The sequence below is a fragment of the Mustelus asterias genome, chromosome 12 (assembly GCF_964213995.1).
Source record: "Mustelus asterias chromosome 12, sMusAst1.hap1.1, whole genome shotgun sequence".
In the NCBI taxonomy this organism is placed as follows: domain Eukaryota; kingdom Metazoa; phylum Chordata; class Chondrichthyes; order Carcharhiniformes; family Triakidae; genus Mustelus; species Mustelus asterias.
In genome coordinates this window covers 57,915,317-57,937,449 of record NC_135812.1, presented here as the reverse complement: position 1 = coordinate 57,937,449, position 22,133 = coordinate 57,915,317, and the positions used below count along the sequence as shown (strand labels likewise).

General features: G+C 45.8%; 2 protein-coding genes across 2 annotated transcripts in view; one reads left to right on the top strand and one right to left on the bottom strand.

Moving 5' to 3' along the window:
• LOC144502027 (protein HID1-like) overlaps nucleotides 1-22,133 on the bottom strand; it is a 104,541-nt gene that overhangs the window by 79,983 nt on the left and 2,425 nt on the right. The window contains exons 2-3 of the mRNA XM_078226041.1: nucleotides 11,460-11,609; nucleotides 6,204-6,369 (exon numbers count right to left, since the gene is read on the bottom strand). Coding sequence (XP_078082167.1) covers nucleotides 6,204-6,369; nucleotides 11,460-11,609 — 316 coding nt within the window. The remainder of the gene's footprint in view (nucleotides 1-6,203; nucleotides 6,370-11,459; nucleotides 11,610-22,133) is intronic.
• Nucleotides 12,203-22,133, top strand: part of cdr2l (cerebellar degeneration-related protein 2-like) — a 44,765-nt gene continuing 34,834 nt past the window's right edge. The window contains exon 1 of the mRNA XM_078225279.1: nucleotides 12,203-12,277. The gene's annotated coding sequence lies outside the window, so the exon portion shown is untranslated. The remainder of the gene's footprint in view (nucleotides 12,278-22,133) is intronic.

The window sequence follows — 22,133 nt, the reverse complement described above, 5'->3', positions numbered from 1 at the left end:
GATTGTAAAAGAGGCAGAGGCAACATGAGAGGAAATGTTCTTTTTGCAACAAGTAGTTAGAACTTGGAATGCAATGCCTGAGAGGGAGGTGGAGACAGATTCAATAATAGTATTCAACAGAAAATTGGACAAATACCTGACGGAGAAAAAAACTGCAGGGTTATAAGAGATGGGAAATGGGACTAACTCATTGAAAGAGCCAGTGCGGATTCAATGGGCTGAATAGGCTTCTTTTGTACTGTCCTGTGCTATGATTCCCCCTACTATTCTCCTTATATACAACTATACACTATACAATGACTGTGTGGCCAAATTCCCCTCCAATTCGATTTTCAGGTTTGCTGACGACACCACCGTAGTGGATCGGATCTCAAACAATGACGAGACAGAATACAGGAGTGAGATAGAGAATCTGGTGAATTGGTGCAGCAACAATAATCTCTCTCTCAATGTCAACAAAACAAAGGAGATTGTCATTGACTTCAGGAAGCATAAAGGAGAACATGCCCTTGTCTGCATTAACGGGGATGAAGTAGAAAGGGTCGAAAGCTTCAAGTTTTAGGTTTCCAAATCACCAACAACCTGTCCTGGTCCCCCCATGCCGACACTATAGTTAAGAAAGCCCACCAACATCTCTACTTTCTCAGAAGACTAAGGAAATTTAGCATGTCAGCTACGACTCTCACCAACTTTTACAGATGCACTTCAGAAAGCATTCAATCTTATTGTATCACAGCTTGGTATGGCTCCTGCTTTGCCCAAGACCGCAAGGAACTACAAAAGGTCATGAACGTAGCCCAATCCACCACGCAAACCAGCCTTCCATCCATTGACTCTGTCTACACTTCCTGCTGCCTCGGCAAAGCAGCATAATTAAGGACCCCACACACCCCAGACATACTCTCTTCCACCTTCTTCTGTCGGGAAAAAGATACAAAAGTCTGAGGTTATCGTACCAACCGACTCAAGAACAGTTCCTTCCCTGCTGCTGTCAGACTGTTGAATGGACTTACCTTGCATCAAGTTGATTTTTCTCTACACCCTAACTATGACTGTAACACTACATTCTGCACTCTCATTTCCTTCTCTATGAATGGTATGTTTTGTCTGTATAGCACGCAAGAAACAATACTTTTCACCATATGTTACTACATGTGACAATAATAAATCAAACCAAATAAAGTAAATCAAATTATTCTATTGGGATAGATGTCCTGAAGCTTAGTCAGAGGTAGGTGTTAAGTGCATGATGAAGGAGGGAAGAGAGGTGGAGAGGTTTGGGTAAGGAATTCCAGAGCTTAATTTTGAGTTAATTATATGCACGCCTTCCTGACCCAATTTCACTCGGAGCTTGTGAAACACCATCACTGTGTCAAAGTAATTCTGCTCCTGAATTGGCCGAGTGTCAATGAGACACACCCTGTGGATCCCTCATTGAATCACAATCACACACACCGACACACAACACACACACACAAACACTCACCGACACACAATCACACGTGGGCAGCTGCAGGCTTCACCACTAAAATCCCTGGCTGCAGAGGTTTAAAAAAAAATCTTCCATTTTTAAATTCCATTTTACTCCCAATTTTCCAGCTTTTTTTCAGGTGATTCCCAGTCAGTCCCGGTGCCTTCAAGGATCTCAATGTAATCTTTCAGTAATATGCTCAGAGGATCAGTGCAATGCTCAGAGTAGGCACTGCCATGCTACAGAGTAATTCTTAGAACATTCAGTCAGCATTCTTGGTGTCAATGCGGCAGGGATCAAGTTAAAACACACACAGGGATGCACAAAGGTGCACATGTGCACACACACAGGCACGCACACGGGCGCGCGCACACACAGGAAGAATCTCCCCACGTGGCTCAGCTGGCACTTTACAATATTCTGAGGTCCTGAAAGGTGCTATATAAATGCAAGTCTTTCTATTGTCCTTTAAATGAGTCAGAAACAATGGGCAGTGCCCAATCACATTTCTGATGTTGTGTTGAAGCTCTCAGGCCGATGGGAACCTGAGCCTCTTATCGTTCTTGGTACATTCTGATAGTCCAGTGAAAATCTTCCAACTTTTCAACAACAGTTTATGTGTGTCTCAATCTGATTAACAGCTGCCAGTGAATAAAACAATGGCCACTGATAGTAATAGGCTGCTAAGGTTCATGTGTCTGTCGTGGCCATTGCGAGAGCCTCAAACAATGTCAGCAGGCTATTTGCCATGAGGGGAAATCACAGCATAGGCCAATCAAATGACACTGTTAAGGTCACTGGCCAGTAATCAGAAGCAAGAACAATAGGTGACGTCTCTGATTCCTGGAGCACTGACCTCAATCACACACTGCAAACGGGCTCATCAAACTCAGCAAAACTAGGTTATTTAAAAAAAACATTCCATTCTTATAGTTACAAAGCCAATGTGCAGAGTGGACCGGGCAAGCCCTTAATCCATCTCCTTACTTGCTTCAAAAACCAATTCAAATTCAATCCAATTCATGGTCCCCACAAGAGAGAGACACATGATCCAAGTTGACATGAAAAGACATTTGGGGGAGTTCTCCCGTCCCAGCCGCCACAGGAATTATAGCGGGGGGGGGGGGGGGGGGAGGGGGGGGGGGGCAAACCATGCAAAGGTCCATTGACCTAGGGTGGGATTCTCTGGTTTTGGGGTGAGCGCAGCCGGAGAACCCCACCCATTGCGTCTGATCATGGGCCCTGTGTTGGTGTTTATGCTCCACACAATCCCCCTCCCCCTTATTACATCTCAGCCTTTCAGCATGTCCTTCTATTCCTTTCTCTCTCAAATCCCTGGGATAGCTAATTCCACATTCTCACCACTCTGAGTAACTGAATTTCTCCCAAATTCCCTGTTGGATTTATTAGTGACTGTTTTATACCAATCACCTTCCAGTTTTGAACACCACAAGTGGAAACAAAAACAGAAAAGTTGGAAAATCTCAGCACGTCTGACAGCATCTGTGGAGAGTGAATAGAGCCAACATTTCGATTCTGGATGACCCTTCATCAGAGCTTCATCAGAGATGTGGAAACATCTTGTCTGGCCTTTCAAATCCCTTCTATCAGATCACTCCTCAGTCTGAGCTTTTCTAGAGAAATGAGCGCCAACCTATTCAATCTTTCCTGACAGCTATAACCTCTCCATTCTGGCATCATTGTTGTTAGGCTTTTTTCACCTTCTCCGGTGCTTCCATATCCCTTCCATAATATCAAGATCAGCACTGCATCCAAAGTGTGGTCAAGTTAAAGTTCAATACAAGTTCGGTGGCACAGTGGTTAGCATGGCTGCCTCACAGCGCCACGGACCTGGGTTCAATTCCGGCCTCAGGTCACTGTCTGTGTGGAGTCTGCACGTTCTTCCCGTGTCTGAGTGGGTTTCCTCCGGGTGCTCCAGTTTCCTCCCACAGTCTAAAGTTGTGCAAGTTAGGATGATTGGCCATGCTAAGTTGACCCCAGTGTCAGGGGGATTAGCAGGGTAAATGTGTGAACTAGGGTCTGGGTGGGATTGTGGTCAGTGCAGACTCGATGGGCCAAATGGCATTGTAAGGATTCTATGGTAATTTCTTTGCTTTTAAATTCTATTCCTCAACAAGTGAACCCCAGGCCTTGTCTGCCTTTTTATGGCCTTAATAACCTGACTGAACTGATGTGAGACCGTGCTTGCCTGTGTCCAGGGCTGCATCAAGCAGTGCACTTATCCACCAGGCCCTGGGGAGCCAACATTCAAGATTTTAGCAACATGACTATTTCCAGTCAGCCTGATAAATCCAGTCTGATCACATTCTGTATCCTGAACAAGTGCTATGCCTCTGGCTGAGGTGTGCTCAGAGCCTTGCAATAGGGCTGGGGCAAGTAAACTACAATTTTGATTGACATAAAGCCCTTCACCGCTTTGCAATGCCTCTTTTTGTGTGCGGTCGCTCAATAATTTCAGAGAATTAGGAGGTTATTCAGGTCATGGAAAAAAAAAATCTTCTTGAGTTGGCGAGGTTGAGGGTTGATGTGACTGAGGTGTTTAACATTATAAAGGGATTCATTAGGGAAAATACAGAGAAACTATTTTCTCTGATGAGAACACAACTTAAATATGAGAGACAGGGTTGGAAGGTTGGGCGTGGGCTGGGAAAATAGGGGGAAGGCACGAGGACAGCTCCATGATACATTCCTACTTCCCAGGTGCAGTTGAGGAAGGAAGTCAGTACCTGCTCCAATGAGTTGGGCAACTAATTACGTCAATCAAGGAACCAATAAAGGACCATATTCTGATGGAGACACTTTCTTACTGTACCTGGAGCCACCACCCAAATGTACAGCCTTCCAGCTGGCTAGAGGCAGCAGGCCCAAACATCCTCAGGTGAGGATTCCCCTTCCATTGCCTACGTGTTGTGGGCTTCTTTAATCTAGAATGAGAAGGTATCGGAGAGCACTTTCATGCTGAGGCACCCTCGTGGTCTCCTGTCTGCCTCAGCAGTGCTCACCTTTCCCGATGAGGCTATCGGCCCTCCTATTGGGCCTCTCAATTCCGTGGTCCACTTGCCATTTTTAACAGGCCATCTGGAGGAAGATCGAACCTGAAGACCCTCCACAGCCACTTCCATATTCCCAACTCACAATGGAATTATAGCCCAACTGGGAAAATCCAGCCCATTGACCAGACCAATAGTATGCAACTCACACTGCTATCCTAGCCAGGATCATGTACCATAGACTGAGATAGCGGGCAATCCTGGTATAAAGACCGAGGTGGGGGTAAATCCTGCTCACTACACACTGGGATGGGGTTAAATCCTGCTCACTATACACTGGGATGGGGGTAAATCCTGCTCACTATACACTGGGATGGGGGTAAATCCTGCTCACTATACACTGGGATGGGGGTAAATCCTGCTCACTATACACTGGGATGGGGGTAAATCCTGCTCACTATACACTGGGTTGGGGAATAAATCCTGCTCACTATACACTGGGATGGGGGTAAATCCTGCTCACTATACACTGGGATGGGGGTAAATCCTGCTCACTATACACTGGGATGGGGGTAAATCCTGCTCACTCTACACTGGGATGGGGAATAAATCCTGCTCACTATACACTGGGATGGGGAATAAATCCTGCTCACTATGCACTGGGATGGGGAATAAATCCTGCTCACTATACACTGGGGTGGGGAATAAATCCTGCTCACTATACACTGGGATGGGGAATAAATCCTGCTCACTATGCACTGGGATGGGGAATAAATCCTGCTCACTATACACTGGGATGGGGAATAAATCCTGCTCACTATATACTGGGTGGGGGTAAATCCTGCTCACTATACACTGGGTTGGGGAATAAATCCTGCTCACTATACACTGGGGTGGGGAATAAATCCTGCTCACTATATACTGGGGTGGGGGTAAATCCTGCTCACTATACACTGGGGTGGGGGTAAATCCTGCTCACTATACACTGGGGTGGGGGTAAATCCTGCTCACTATACACTGGGATGGGGGTAAATTCTGCTCACTATACACTGGGGTGGGTGTAAATCCTGCTCACTATACACTGGGGTGGGGATAAATCCTGCTCACTATACACTGGGGTGGGGGTAAATCCTGCTCACTATACACTGGGGTAAGGGTAATTCCTGCTCACTATACACTGGGGTGGGGGTAAATCCTGCTCACTATACACTGTGGTGGGGGTAAATCCTGTTCACTATATACTTGGGTGGAGGTAAATCCTGCTCACTATACACTGGGTTGGGATAAATCCTGGTATCACTGTGGACTCAGGGGAGGATCACTGGGTCACCGTGGGCGAGGAGTAGGAGGAGGGATTGATTCAGGTCACTATGGAGAGGGGAAATCAATCCTTCTCACCGTGCTAGTCAAGCTTCTCCCTCGTCAATTCAAACAGGGACATCAGCCACACTGGCCCAGGCCATTCAGCACCCTCACCACCACTCTCCATCCAGAAAACCTCGGCTAAAATCTTTCATCAGCAACAAACTTCCATTCACCTCCTCCCAATCCCTCCCTCGGTGCTTCAATGACTAAGACTCTTGTGAATTTTTTAGGAGTATTATGCAAGTACAATGCAGGTTGTTGTTGGTAAGAACATTTCAGCAAAGGCCAAGATCAACCCAGCCGGTGATCAGCACACACAACGGTCTGAGTAAAGGGCCTGGATAGACCTACCCCACCACGTCCTGCTCCTGGCACTGTTGACCAAAAGAAGCCTCTCCAATCTGGATCCTCAAAAATATACGGCAGGATACGGGTAAGCAACTGGGTACAGTTGATAATGATCTGCTTCTCCTTGTCGCTGGCGCAGCCGGACTCTGCTCCTTGGACCAACTTCTCAACAGCCTGTATGGACAACACACAATTATTCACATCAATATATACTGGCGAGTACAGGTCTGTCTCTAAAGTTTATTTATTCGTCACAAGTAAGGCTTACATTAACACTGCAATTAAGTTACTGTGAAATTCCCCTAGTCGCCACATTCTGGCGCCTGTTCAGGTCAATGCACCTAACCAGCACGTCTTTCAGAATGTGGGAGGAAACCGGAGCACCTGGAGGAAACCCATGCAGACACGGGGAGAACGTGCAAACCCAACACAGACAGTGACCCAAGCTGGGAATCGAATCCAGGTCCCTGGCGCTGTGAGACAGCAGTGCTAACCACTGATTTCCCCCTGCCCTATCCCTGTAATGCCACACACTTGGCATTAATGTCGCTGGCAAATCCTGCATGTGGGTGGCAGGGTGGCACAGTGGTTAGCACTGCTGCCTCACAGCACCAGAGACCTGGGTTCAATTCCCAGTTTGGGTGACTGTGTATGGAGTTTGCACGTTCTCCCCGTGTCTGCGTGAGTTTCCTCCGGGTGCTCCGGTTTCCTCCCACAGTCCAAAGATGTGCAGGTTAGGTGGATTGGCCATGCTAAATTGCCCCTCAGTGTCAGGGGGACAAGCTAGGGTAAATGCATGTGGTTATGGGGGTAGGGCCTGGGTGGGATTGTGGTTGGTGCAGACTCGATGGGCCGAATGGCCTCCTTCTACACTGCAGGGATTCTATAATGACCACCCTTAATTGTCTTAAGAAGGTGATAATAGGTTTCGCCTTGAAGTGCTGGCAGCTTTTTGAAAGACTCAGTCACTTGCTAGTCTACTTCAGATGGCAGGCTGGTATTGGACTGGAGTAACATACAGGCCCGAGTGGACTTAAATGCCAAGTTTCCTTCTCATTGGAAATCCAGGAGACAACTGGGATTTTACAGCAAGAGCTTGACAATCACATTTACAGAGAAGAGTTTCATACTCAAAGATTTTCTTTTTAAACCAAACTTAAACTGACGTGGTAGGATTTTAACTTTGTTTGTAATGAGTCCAGGCTTCTGGAGAACTCACCCCATAAAAGAACCAGTCCAGTCCCAGTTCATCACTGGTATATTTAAGGAAACCAGATAACACTGTTTAGCCTGAGTCGTTCTCTGAGAACTGCAATGTCTGTATGTGCGGAAACTGTGACCAACAGGGTTACCGAGGAAGGAAATACTCTCAAGCTATATTTCCTCTTACTGAGGCTTCCCCAGACCACACAATTGTCGGCACAGAGAGAGGCAACCACAAATACAGCAAATACAGAGCAGGTAAGAAACAGGAGCACAGAATAGTAAGCGTAGGCAGAATACAGAGAATTACCAGAGATAGGAAACTTCAACTACATGGAGAGAAGAGTGAAATTGGGATTGTCCTCCATCAGAGCAGGGAAAATTGTGGGGAAAATTACTAGAGGGGTTAAAAATCATGAAGAGTTTTGATAAGAGTAAATAAGGAGAAACTGTTTTCACTGAGGAAACAGGCAGCATCCAGAGGACACAGATATTTTTTAAATTGGCACAAGTACATGTGGGATAAAAGGAACTCTCTCCCCCAACTTAGCAGAACTAAGGGGAGAAAGAGCAGGTGAGTGGGGCTAATTGGATAGCTTTCAAACAGCAGACAAGAGCTTGATGGGCAGAATGGTCTCCTATGCTGTTCAATTCTACGAGTAATGAACAGAAGTCAACAACAGTAAAGTAACCTCCCCAATGTCTGCCACAATGGAGGGGACTTGGGGAGTGGACAAACCAGCAGAGTACTCCAATTTTGATCTTACACGTTCACATGGATAGAAGTAACTACACAGAGAAGAGGAAACCAAGGCACTTTCTTTAGACTCTTAAGCTGACTTGAGCTATACAGAAGATGATTTGTGTGCATGAGGTGACTGTCTCACTCCAGGCTTCTCCCTACACTCCCTGGAAATATTTGCTGGATTGACAGGGAAGTGAGTAACTGGGAGGTGGCTTGTGGGAAATTGATAGAACTTGTATTTATATCGCAATTTATCAATCTCGCCCGGCACTCCAAGGTGTTGTAGATAACTGAAGCAGTCTGGTTTCAAACATCAACGACAAGATCATGTTTTTAAATGGCTTTCATTGAGGGTGGAATGTTAGCCAGAACATCAGGAGAACTCTCAGCTCTTCCAGTGTGACGTGGGATCTCCAACACTCACCTCACACACAGATATATTCACTTCTGATGCAAGTATGGCACTTACCAACACAGCAGCACCGGATTGGTGTAGCACAAGAGCAAAGATTACATCATGGAGTGAAGCCACAATTTAAGCACAGTAACAATGGCTGAGCCACAAACTGTCACATTGGCTTTTGCTGAAATGTTACAGAATGGGTCAAACAACACTGTGGGGTGAGCACTTTCTGGGCTCGGAGCAAACCTGCTACTTTTCCAGAGCCAGCACACTCTAATTGTTTTTCTTCTGAAAATAACAAAGGTCAATACAGCGGGTAATTTTAAACTCAGTCAATAGGCTAATCTAAGCTTTCACTATGTGCACTGAGCAAGCTAACATCAGTCTGTTAAAAAGAAAAGGCAGCTTTTAATTTGGTGTCTTGTTGTTCTTAATTGATGTGGAGAAGGCAGCGTTGGACTGGGGTGGCACAGTAAGAAGTCTCACAACACCAGATCAAAGTCCAACAGGTTTATATGGAATCACAAGCTTTCGGAGCGCTGCTCCTTCATCAAGTGAGTGGAGAGGTACAGGTACAAACAGTGGAGTGGAGAGAGGAATAATCACAGGTTAAAGAGGTTTGAATTGTCTCAAGCCAAGACAGTTAGTAGGATTTTGCAAACCCAGGCAGTATGGTGGGGGTTTACAAGTAGTGTGACATGAACCCAAGATCCCGGTTGAGACCGTCCTCATGCATGCGGAACTTATCAGTTTCTGCTCGATAATTCTGCTTTGCCGTGTGTCTGAAGGTCGCGTTGGAGATCGTTTACCCGAAGATCAGAGGCTGAATGTCCTTGACTGCTGAAGTGTTCCCCCGGGTTCATGCAAAATCCGACTAACTGTTCTGGCTTGAGACAATTCCATGTAAACCTGTTGGACTTTGGCCTGGTATTGTGAGACATCTTACTGTTCTTAGTAGGTCACCTCGAAATACTCCCAGGGTCAGTGACGAACTGCCAAACAAAGTGCATTGGAAGATTGGCATTTATATCATTTCCTATTCACAATGCCATCAAATGCTCCAGATTTCAGTTAACTTCTCATTAACATCTTTCAGCCAATTAGCACCCGGCTAACTACCCTCACTCTGTCATTTGTGTCTTATCATCTGGAACTGAGCACAGCAACTCCTTTTCATCAGTTCAAACTGCTCAATCTTTCTAAACAAATTTCTATAATAGCTAAAATACATATTTCACTATATTGAAATTGAGGTTTCTCCAAATCTAGAATGGATGCGACACAGTTATTGACAGATGCCCAATAATCTGGTTGCATTTGCTGCAAAAATTTGCCTTGAATATTATAGAATTCTTGGGTCACTGAATATCAGCATTGCAACAGTGTAGAGGGAGCTTTACTCCATATCTAACCCTGTGCTGTACCTGTCCAGGAATGTGTCTGATGGGGACAACGTAGAGGGAGCTTTACTCTGTATCGAACCCCATGCCGTACCTGTCCTGGGAATATTTGATGGGGACAGTGTAGAGAGAGCTTTACGCTGTATCTAACCACGTGCTGTAACTGTCCTGGGAGTGTTTGATGATGTGGAGATGCTGGCATTGGACTGGGGTAAACACAGTAAGGAGTCTAACAACACCAGGTTAAAGTCCAACAGGTTTATTTGGTAGCAAACGCCACTAGCTTTCGGAGCGCTGCTCCTTCGTCAGGTGAGAGAACTCCCACTCACCTGACAAAGGAGCAGCGCTCCGAAAGCTTGTGGTGTTTGCTACCAAATAAACCTGTTGGACTTTAACCTGGTGTTGTTAGACTCCTTACTGTGTTTGATGAGGGCAGTGCAGAGGAAGTTTTACTGTGTATCCAACCCCGTGCTGTACCTGTCCTGGGAGTGTTTGATGGGGACAGTGTAGAGGGAGCTTTACTCTGTATCCAACCCCGTGCTGTACCTGTTCTTGGAAGTGTTTGATGGGGACAGTATAGAGGGAGCTTTACTCTGTATCTAACGTCGTACTGTACCTGTTCTGGGAGTGTTTGATGGGGATAGTGTCAAGGGAACTTTACTCTGTATCTGGCAGTGCTGTACCTGTCCTGGGAATGTTTGATGGGGACAGTGTAGAGGGGGCTTTACTCTGTATCTAACCCCATGCTGTACCTGTCTGGGAGTGTTTGATGGGGACAGTGTAGAGGGCGCATTACTCTGTATCCAACCCCATGCTGTATCTGTCCTGGGAGTGTTTGATGGGGACAGTGTCGAGAGAGTATTACTCTGTATCTAACACTATGCTGTACCTGTCCTAGGAGTGTTTGATGAGGAGTGTAGAGGGAGCTTTACTCTGTATCTAGGCCCGGGCTGTATCTGTCCTGGGATTGTTTGGTGGGGACAGTGTAGAGGGAGCTTTATTCTGTATCCAACCCTATGCTGTTACTGTCCTGGAAGTGTTAGATGGAGTCAGTGTAGTTGATGTTATTCTGTAACTAACCCAGGATGTACATCACGTCAGATCGCAACACTGTTTAATGTTTTAAAGTTTATTTATTGGTGTTACAAGACTTACATTAACACTGCAATGAAGTTACTGTGAAAATCCCTGAGTCGCCACACTCCGGCACCTGTTCGGGTACACTGAGGGAGAATTTAGCATGGCCAATGCACCTAACCAGCACGTCTTTCGGTCAGTGGAGGAAACCGGAGCACCCGGAGGAAACCCACACAGACACGGGGAGAACGTGCAAACTCTGCACAGACAGTGACCCAAACCAGGGAATCGAACCCAGGTCCCTGGCGCAGTGAGGCAGCAGTGCTAACCACTGTGCACTGAGGTGTGGAAAAGAGAAATATTCCAATCCCCATGACAAACATTCCCCAATTTATTGAGCTCAAAGTTCACAGGAGGGGACAGATGGTTTGCGTACCTTGTAGCACAGGGTGGCTAAGTTGGAGGGCGACTCCTCCCTGACAGCTCGGATCTCAGCCGCTGGCACCAAGGTGAACACGTCCTGGATGGATGTAGCCGTGTCCGCCCAGAACTGATCCCAGAATGCATCATCTGTGGCCTCCACTGGCTACAAAATGTAAGAGAGAAAGGTTACCAAAAGAACACACACACACACACACCCCACACACGCTACACACACACACACACACCCTACACACACACACACACCCTACACACACACACACACCCTACACACGCTACACACACACACACACCCCACACACACACATCCCACACACGCTACACACACACACACACATGCACACAAACCACACATGCTACACACACACGCACGCTACACACGCCCCACACATGCTACACACTACACACATGCACACACAATCAAACAGACTGAACAACAGAAACCTGCTTTCCTATTGCACTTTTAACAGAATCAAACTTCAAAGTGTTTCACAGGAGCAGAATCAAACAAAATCTGACACAGAGGCTAATCAGGTGATATTTGGACATGATAAAGGGGTAGATTTTAAGGAGCATCTAAATAAGGGGGAAGAATGTGGAGAATGCTGAAGTTTAGGGGGGAATTTCCAGAGTTTCGAGCCAAGGCAGCTGAGGGCACACTCACTCGAGGCAAAATTCAGGGATGTGTCAGAGTTCTGAAATGAAGGAACACAGGGAGGGCCGGAGGACACAGGGAAGGCTGGAGAAGGGACAGACGTTGGGAAGGTCGATGCCATGGAGGGATTTGAAAACAAGGATGAGAAGCCAGTGTAGGTCAGTGAGCACAGGGTGGGTAAACAGGACTTGGTGCAAGTTAGGATGTGATTTAATTTCAAAGTCAATCGCGTTCTCCACACAATTGGAAAGTTTGACGGCAGCATGAATCATTCCTTCAGAGACAGCGCTAAATAGTGTGACAAAACTATTGACTGGTTGTGTGTAATTCATTCAGAGAACCACACCTCCAAGCCGATTCAAAACTGAATTTACTTCCTTAAACACTGAGCAAACAAGACTTGGAACACCCCAAATAATCGAATAATGCCTGGCCCAATGTAGCTATCTCTTTAATATAGTAAAACATCGCCCGTCACTTCACAGAAATGTAATATAATTAATGATGCGAAGCTGAAGGAGGAGGTATTAGAACAAATCACTAAAATGTGGTCAAGAGGCAAGTTCTAAATGGTGTCATAAAGATAATCGAGAGGTATAGGTTTAGGGAGGAAATTCCAAAATATATAGCCTGGCAATGATGAAGCAAAGAACAGCAACACTCAAGAGGCCAGAATTGGATGAACACAGAGATCCCGGCGGGTTGGAGGGCGAGAGGATGTTACAGTGCAAGCGAATGGAGGCTGGAAACCCTACAACCTTTAAAAAGTATTTGGATGAGCATTTGAAATATCGTAATATTCATGGATATGGGACAAGTGCTGGAAAGTGGAATTAGTGCAACTTTAGTGGTAATTGTCGGTACAGACTCGATGGGCCGAAGGGCCTTTTCTGCACTGTACGATTGACACTCATGAGTAGTGAGGTCATGGAGGGGTTTAAAAACAAGGGTGTAAATGTTCAAATTGAAGCTTTGGTGGACGGAAAGCCAAAGTAGACAATAAGATGCAGGACCCAAATTCCCCACACGGAAAAGGTTCCATCTCTCAGTCCACAGCTACTAGGCAGACAGAGTTAGCTCAACAGGATGGAATCACTTCATTGCTATTGATGGGTCAAAATATGAAATAAAAAAGGGATTAAGACTGTTATGGGAGATGTTTATATATATCCTGGTAGTATATAAACTACTCAACCATTGAAAACAATTTCACTCTATCAGCTCTATCCAGCCCCTTTACTATTTATAATTTTGATCAAATCACCCCCATCCTTCCAGATTCCAGGGAATATAACCCTAGTTTGTGTAATCTCCCTTTGTAATTTGGGCGGCATGGTGGCACAGTGGTTAGCACTGCTGCCTCACAGTGCTTAGCACTGCTGCCTCACAGTGCTTAGCACTGCTGCCTCACAGTGCTGGGTTCAATTCCGCCCTTGGGTCACAGTGTGTGGAGTTTGCACATTCTCCCCGTGTCTGCATGGGTTTCTTCCGGGTGCTCCAGTTTCCTCCCACAGTCCAAAGATGTGCAGGTTAGGTTGATTGGCCATGCTAAATTAACCCTAGTGTCAGGGGATTAGCAGGGTAAAGATGTGGGGTTATGGGATAGGGCCTGGGTGGGACTGTGGTCAGTGCAGACTCGATGGGCTGAATGGCCTTCTGCACTGTAGGGATTCTATGATTCTAATTTAACCAGGTTTCCTTCTGATAAATCTACCCTGCACTCAATATATCCTGACTAAGATATAATGCCCAGAACTGCTCACAATAGTTATCCTGGGCTCTGTATAAACTAAGCATGATTTCAGCCTCTCCATATTCTATTCCTCTAGATATAAAGGCCAGAATCTGATTAGTATCTTTGATTATTTTTTGTATATGTTCCTCACATTTTTATGATGTGTAGCTGGACTCCAAAGTCATTTTTTCCAGATTAAAACACTTAGAAAGTACTCAGTTGCATCCATTTTGGAACCAAAGTAGATGACCTCACATATGCAGACTTTGAAATTCTTTTTCCACAATTAATTTATATCTTTTCCTAACTCTATTTTTCCAGCTGCACTGCTTGGCAAGCTACCTATCTTTACATCATCAGAAAATTTGACTATGTGGCTTTCTATCGCATCATCCAAATCATTAATAAATATGATGAATAGTTGAGGCTTAAACACAGATCCCTGCGATGCCGCCACTGGTCACATTCTGCCAACAGGAAAACATGTCCATTATCGCTACCCACCTCCATTCAACCAATGCCATAATCAAGTCAACAGCTTGTCTTCACTTAATGTGCTTCAACTTCAGCTAATAGTCTCTTATGAAGGGTTTTATTAGCTATTTCCCTGTCCAGTACTTTCGTCTAAAGATTCAATCAGGTTTGTCAGGCATGACCTGCCCTTTCCAAATCCATGCTGGCTCCCTCTGATCAGCTGAACATTGAAGACTTTTCATTCACTCTATCCTTAATTATAGACTCTAGCAATTTCCCAACAAGAGTTGTTAAGCTAACTGGTCTAAAATTCTCTGGTGTCCCTCTCTCACCTTTCTTCAATAGCGGAGTGACATGTGTAATTTTATAAGAACATAAGAACTAGGAGCAGGACTAGGCCATTGGCCCCTCGAGCCTGCTCCGCCATTCAATAAGATCATGGCTGATCTTTTCGTGGACTCAGCTCCACTTACCCGCCCGCTCACCATAACCCTTAATTCCTTTACTGCTCAAAAATTTATCTATCCTTGCCTTAAAAACATTCAATGAGGTAGCCTCAACTGCTTCACTGGGCAGGGAATTCCACAGATTCACAACCCTTTGGGTAAAAAGGTTCCTCCTCAACTTAGTCCTAAATCTGCTTCCCCTTATTTTGAGGCCATGCTCCCTAGTTCTGGTTTCACCCACCAGTGAAAGCAACCTCCCTGCTTCTATCTTATCTATTCCCTTCATAATCTTATATGTTTCTATAAGATCTCCCATCATTCTTCTGAATTCCAATGAGTGTAGCCCCAGCCTACTCAGTCTCTGCTCATAAGCCAACCCTTTCAACTCCAGAATCAACTTAGTGAATCTCCTCTGCACCCCCTCCAGTGCCAGTATATCCTTTCTCAAGTAAGGAGGCCAAAACCGTGCACAGTACTCCAGATGTGGCCGTAACAGCACCCTACAGAGCTGCAACATTTCCAATCTAAAGGAACAGTTCCTGAATCAAAGGAAGATTATAGTTAGAGCCTCTGCAATGTTCTCACCCACTTCCTTTAAAACCCTGGAATAAAATGTTCTGGTCCTCAGGATCCATCATTTTTCACTGTCAGTATCCCCCTGCTGTTGTCTTGTTTGTGTAAATGTTGGTGAGTGCTTGTTCCTGATTCAGTCTCCTTGGGATGTCTGGCAAGCTTGATCTCTTCTTCTGCTCTAAATACTGTCAACTCTCACTATCTCAACACCGCCCCCGCCCCCCCCGCTGTGGCCCCCCCTGCCCCGCCCCCCCCGCCCACCCCAACCCCCTCCTGCCCCCCCCCAACCCCCTCCTGCCCCCCCCCTGCCCCCCCAACCCCCCTGCCCCCCCCCCACACCCCCCCCACGCCCCCCACACCCCCACCCACCCACCCCCCCACCCCACCCCCCCCACCCCCGATATTAATAGGTCAATTTGGGTAAATTTGGCTATCAATAACGACCTAACACATCAGGAGGATTATGCTTCTATTTTGCTGTGGATTATACTTCCATTTGTAAATTGAAGACCCTGGGGTGAGTCACATCCTAGTGTACTTGCTAGCGTGAGGCAGGACAATAGAATTTCTCCTTGCGTCATGGAAGGAGAATAGATATTAAATAAAGAGCACCAGGCCCTCTGCTGAAGTGTCTGTGACACAGAACCACACACTCAGTCTAAACAACAGCTGGCACACAGCGGAGTCAGGTTGGTGCTACTGTGTGCAACACAGCACATTTAATCCATTTCAGAGCACAACAGGAGCTTATTCTGATTGACGGAGCGACAAGGGCAGTCCTGCCTCTTGCAGAATGCCTCCTTGTACTCGATACAGGATAGACCACAGCTTCTCACCAGGGTTACTTCAGCAGTACCTCCCTGCCTGCCAAGCGCACCCCCTCCCCACGCTACCTCCACCAATCTGACAGAGATAATGACAGCAAAGACTTGAACACCTTCATCTCCTATCACTCAGCATCCTGACCTGCACACATATCAATCTTACTTCATCATCATACTAAATTAATGAACCAAAACTCCTTCCTTATCATCTAACTGCAGCAGTTTAAGGGAAAGGTTTCCAATCATCTTATCAAGGTAAATGGAATGGACAGTAAATGTCAGCCTTACCAGTTACACCTGTATCCCAGATCAAATTAATAGCAACTGTGATTAATATGGGATTGATACAGCTGATACAGGGCTATGGGGAGAGAGCAGGGCAGTGAGATTAGTATCGGATTGACACAGGGATATAGAAGAGAAAGTGGGGCATTGAGATTAGTTTGGGGATTGATACAGGGCAATGGGGAGAGAGCAGGGCAATGGGATTAATTTGGGATTGATACAGAGTTATGGGAAGAGAGTGGGATTAGTATCGGATTGACACAGGACTATGAGGAAAGAGTGGGACAATCAGAATAGTTTGGGATTGACACAGGGCTATGGGGGGGCAGAGTGGGATTAGTTTGGGATTGATACAGGCCAATGGGCAGAGAGTGGGGCAGTGGAATTAGTTTGGGATTGATACAGGCCAATGGGCAGAGAGTGGGGCAGTGGGGATAAATTGGGATTGATACAAGGCTATGGGGAGAGAGCGGGATTAGTTTGGGATTGATACAGTGCTATGGGGAGAGAGCGGGATTAGTTTGGGATTGATACAGTGCTATGGGGAGAGAGCGGGGTTGGTTGGGATTGATGCAGTGCTATGGGGAGAGAGTGGGATTGGTTTGGGATTGATACAGTGCTATGGGGAGAGAGTGGGATTGGTTTGGGATTGATACAGAGCTACGGGGAGAGAGGGGGATTGGTTTGGGATTGATACAGAGCTACGTGGAGAGAGCGGGATTGGTTTGGGATTGATACAGTGCTATGGGGAGAGAGCGGGATTGCTCTAACAAAGAGCGGACACAGGTACAAATGGTGTCTTGCTGGGCTGTACAGGTCCTCGGGTTATGATTTGAGAGTGTGAAGCTGGTTTAAATTAAACTCTATACCATGACAGAATAAAAGGACCCCAAAACAGACAAAACCTCAGAGAAAAATGCTTCTAAAATCTGAAAACAGGTTAGAAGGTTTGTGAATTTATGGTCCATCCCCTCTCAGCTCTGTCCTCTGCACTGTTTCTCTTACAACCTTCCTTGTCTCTAAAGTTAATCCAATCAATTAATTGGGAATCATTCTCTTTTGTTCCTCAATCTCTAAATATCCTACACACACTTGCTCATTCCTACAACCTCTGAATTGAAATGTGTCTAAAACTATTAAAATGCCGCCTCAAATATGGGCAGGAATTCTATAATTCTTAAAATCGAAAATGCTGGAAACATTCAGGAAGTCAGGGGAGAGCAAGGAGGGAAACGTGCACCTTCTCAGCCCATGTCTTCCTCTGCAGCAATGCAATAGACACTGTCATGTCAGACTGGGAGGAGGATGTCTGAGCCACACCAGGTGCTTAACGCAGAACTGAACATCTCAGCGCAAACATTATCTTACAAAGCTAGCTGCAGGATTAATAGGGAGAAAATATGGAGAATAGCATAACTAGAGGGCATTGACTGAAGACAATCACCCAGAAATCCAGTAGGATATTCAGAATAAAGTTATTTATCTGGAGAGTCATGAGAATGTTGAACTCGCCACCACCGGGTGTGGTTTAGGCAAGTAATGGTTAGGGGTGGGGGATGGACAAGCATTTGAGGGAGAAGGGGATAGATGATCATGATGGATTTATAATCAGTATAGGAATCAAAGATTATGGGGATATGGCAGGAAAGTGAAGTTCAGATCAATCATGATAGAAACATAGAAAAACTACAGCACAAACAGGCCCTTTGGCCCACAAGTTGTGCCGAACACATCCCTACCTTCTAGACCTACCTATAACCCTCCATCCTATTAAGCTCCATGTACTCATCCAGGAGTCTCTTAAAATACCCTATTGAGTTCGCCTCCACCACCACTGACGGCAGCCGATTCCACTCGCCCACCACCCTCTGTGTGAAAAACTTCCCCCTAACATCTCCCCTGTACCTACCCCCCAGCACCCTAAACCTGTGTCCTCTCGTAGCAGACATTTCCATCCTGGGAAAAAGCCTCTGAGAGTCCACCCGATCTATGCCTCTCAACATCTTATACACCTCTATTAGGTCTCCTCTCATCCTTCGTCTCTCCAAGGAGAAAAGACCGAGCTCCCTCAGCCTATCCTCATAAGGCATGCCACTCAATCCAGGCAACATCCTTGTAAATCTCCTCTGCACCCTTTCAGTCTTTTCCACATCCTTCCTGTAATGAGGCGACCAGAACTGAGCACAGTACTCCAAGTGGGGTCTGACGAGGGTCTTATATAGCTGCATCATTATCCCCGGACTCCTAAACTCAATCCCTCGATTGATAAAGGCCAGCACACCATACACCTTCTTAACCACCTCCTCCACCTGCGGGGCCGAGTTTAGAGTCCTATGGACCCGGACCCCAAGGTCCTTCTGATCCTCTACAGTACTAAAAGTCTTTCCCTTTATATTGTACTCCTTCATCCCATTCGACCTGCTAAAATGGACCACTACGCATTTATCTGGGTTGAAGTCCGTCTGCCACTTCTCCGCCCAGTCTTGCATCCTATCTATGTCCCTCTGTATGTCATTGAATAGCGGCGTAGATTCGATGGGCCGAATAGCCTACTTTCACTCCTATGTCTTATGATAGATTTAGATGGGAAAATATGGGAGGAGGTTCAAGTGGAGCATAAATATTGACATGGACTGGATGGGCCGAGTGGCCTGTTTCTGTGGTGTTAATGTTTCAGGTCCGTGACCCTTTGTTTGAGCTCAGTTGAGTTAACAGTTGTTGAGTGATGAAGTATTTCTGTCCTGAACTTTAACCCTGCTTTTAATTCTGGTATGGAATAGAAGGGGTTAAATTAAAAAGAGTTTCATTTGACGTGACAGTAATTAACTCCCGATTCACCATGCTTACTTTCTCTAACCTTGCCCCCTCAGTAGGGTTTGTTAATGAATAAATAATCGCAACAGCTTGAGTAATTACCACAAATATTCTTTATTACCCACTCAGTTTAATCAGGTGAACCTGATGACTCGAAGTGAGGCTGCTGGGGCCTGTTCACATCATTATGGCCACATTCAGGTAACTCCCAGGCAAGGGAGGGGTATTGTAAACATACTCTTTCCACATAATTCAAAGAAACAAGTCACTCAATAACAACCTGTATGAAAGGTGCATTTAACATAATAAAACATCCCAAAGTGCTTCACAGAGGAAAGGAAAATTAATTCAGGCTTCTAACTCAGAAAATATTTTAAGCTAAAGGTGCCTTCTCATTGACAGACAGCAGTCACTTGCAAACTTTGAGTGACAAGATTAACTCAAATTGACACCAGTCTCAAGATTGTTTCAGTGTAGTGAGCAAGGGAAAGCAACAGACATCATAGAATTACCTATCAAGGAACATTTCAGTTTGAAGCCTTCATTACAGTAATACAAGATCCCACTCCTTATCTCCAAAACAATTGTCTTTGTAAATCCCACTCACCTACTCCATTACCCACAAAGATGACCAATTCATGGCCTTCTTTGTCACAAAGACTGAGACTATCCAATTGCCCCTTTCACTAGCCTGCTGCGTCAAGCCTCCTCCTGGGCTCTCCCTGTCTTAGCCCTGAACTCGCACCCATCTCTTCTCTCCAATCTCCCTTCATACCCCCCCCCCTCCCAAGATCACTGTGTCCATGAGATCCACCTGCTGTTCCATCCAACCTATTCCCACTAAACAGCCGACCACCTTTCTGTCCCCAATTGTTCTCTCTCCTCAGGTACTGCCTCACTTTCTTTTCTATCATCAACCCCATCAAAAAACCCACTCTTAGCCCCACCATCCTTGAAAGCTGACCCCCTCCCGCCCCCCCTTGAATGAGCTGCCACCTCAAAATGCTATGTCTATCTCTCCTGCAACTCCATCTTAGAATCCCTCCAATCAGCTTTCCACATTGTCACTCTATCAGAGCAGCTTTCAAAATCACCAACATTTGGTGCAATTGTGGCCAAGGTGAATGGCCCTCCTTGTCCATCTCAGCGAGGCTGCAGCCTTTGACAGTGATGACTGCACCATCCTCTCCAATGCCCCTTCACAGCTGGGTGTCATTGCTTTCACCTCGTTCCATTCTTACCAATCTAATTGTAGCCATAGTATCACTATGCAATGGGTTCTCTTCCAGCTCCCACATAGTTTCTTCTGGTCTTCCCCAAGGATCTATCCTCGGCTTCCTCTTATTTCTCATCTCTTTGGCAACATCACGCAAAAACATCTCAGATTCCACATGTGTTCTGATGACATCCAGTTATTTCCACCTCACCACCTCTCTCAGCCTAGCCTCTGATATCTGCTTGCCTCAGATCCAGGACTGGATGAAAAGAAGTTTTTGCCAAGCAAATATTCAGAAGAACCAAGATATTGTCTTTGATTCCTGCCACAAACAATCTATGCCCTCACCTGCGCCATCATCCAAGGCTGAATCAAACTGTTTGCAACCTTAGTATCCCTTATCTGAACCCGGGATTAGCTTCTGACTACAAAATAGTATACCTCCAACTCCACAGAACAATGTCTCCATCACTGCCGCAGCTTCTACGCTACTGGAACACTCATCCAACATTTTACTTCCAGTTGATCACCTATGTCATTCTCATTTTGGGAAAGCTTCATATCGCAGGTGTATAACCAGACCAGAATCCACCAGTACTGTACCCATGTTATACAGTGACACACTCATATCCACCAGTACTGTACTCATGTTATAGTGTTATACGCACTAGTACTTTACCCAATGTTATACTGTGACAGACCTGTACCCACCAGTACTGTACCCAAGTGTTATACAGTAATAAGACCTGTACCCACCAGTACTGTACCGGCGTTATACAGTGACAGATCCGTCCCCACCAGTACCGTACCCCAATGTTATACACTGACAGACCTGTACCCACCAGTATTGTAACCCAGTGTTATTCAGTGACAGGCCTGTACCCATCAGTACTATACCCCAGTGTTATACAGTGACAGACTCACATCCACCAGTACTGTACCCATGTTATAGTGTTGTACCCACTAATACTTTACCCAATGTTAAACTGTGACAGACCTGTATCCACCAGTACTGTACCCCAGTGTTATACAGTGATAGATCTTAACCCACCAGTACTGTAACCCAGTGTTATTCAGTGACAGACCTGTACCCACCAATACTGTACCCCAGTGTTATACAGTGACAGACCTGTACCCATTAGTAGTGTAACCCAGTGTTACACTGACAGACCTGTACCCACCAGTACTGTAACCCAGTGTTATACTGAGACAGATCTGTACCCACCAGTACTGTACCTCAGTGTTATACTGTGACAGCCCTATAACCATCATTACTGTACCCATAGAACGACAAAAAGCTAACAGCACAGGAGGCCGCCATTTGGCCCATCTTGTCCATGCCACCCTTTCTTATCCCAAGTTCCTGCACCTAGCCCATAGCCCTGTAGCTTCTTAAGCACTTAAGGTTCAGATCCAGGTACTTTTTAAAAGAGTTTAGGGTCTCTGTCTCCACTGCCAACTCAGACAGCGAATTCCAGACACCCATCACCCTCTGTGTAAAAAAAAACACTGTGCCCCCTCTACACATACTACCACTGATCTTGAATCTATGTGCCCTGGTTCTAGAATTCTCCTGATGTGGAGATGCCAGCGTTGGACTGGGGTAAGCACAGTAAGAAGTTTAACAACACCAGGTTAAAGTCCAAC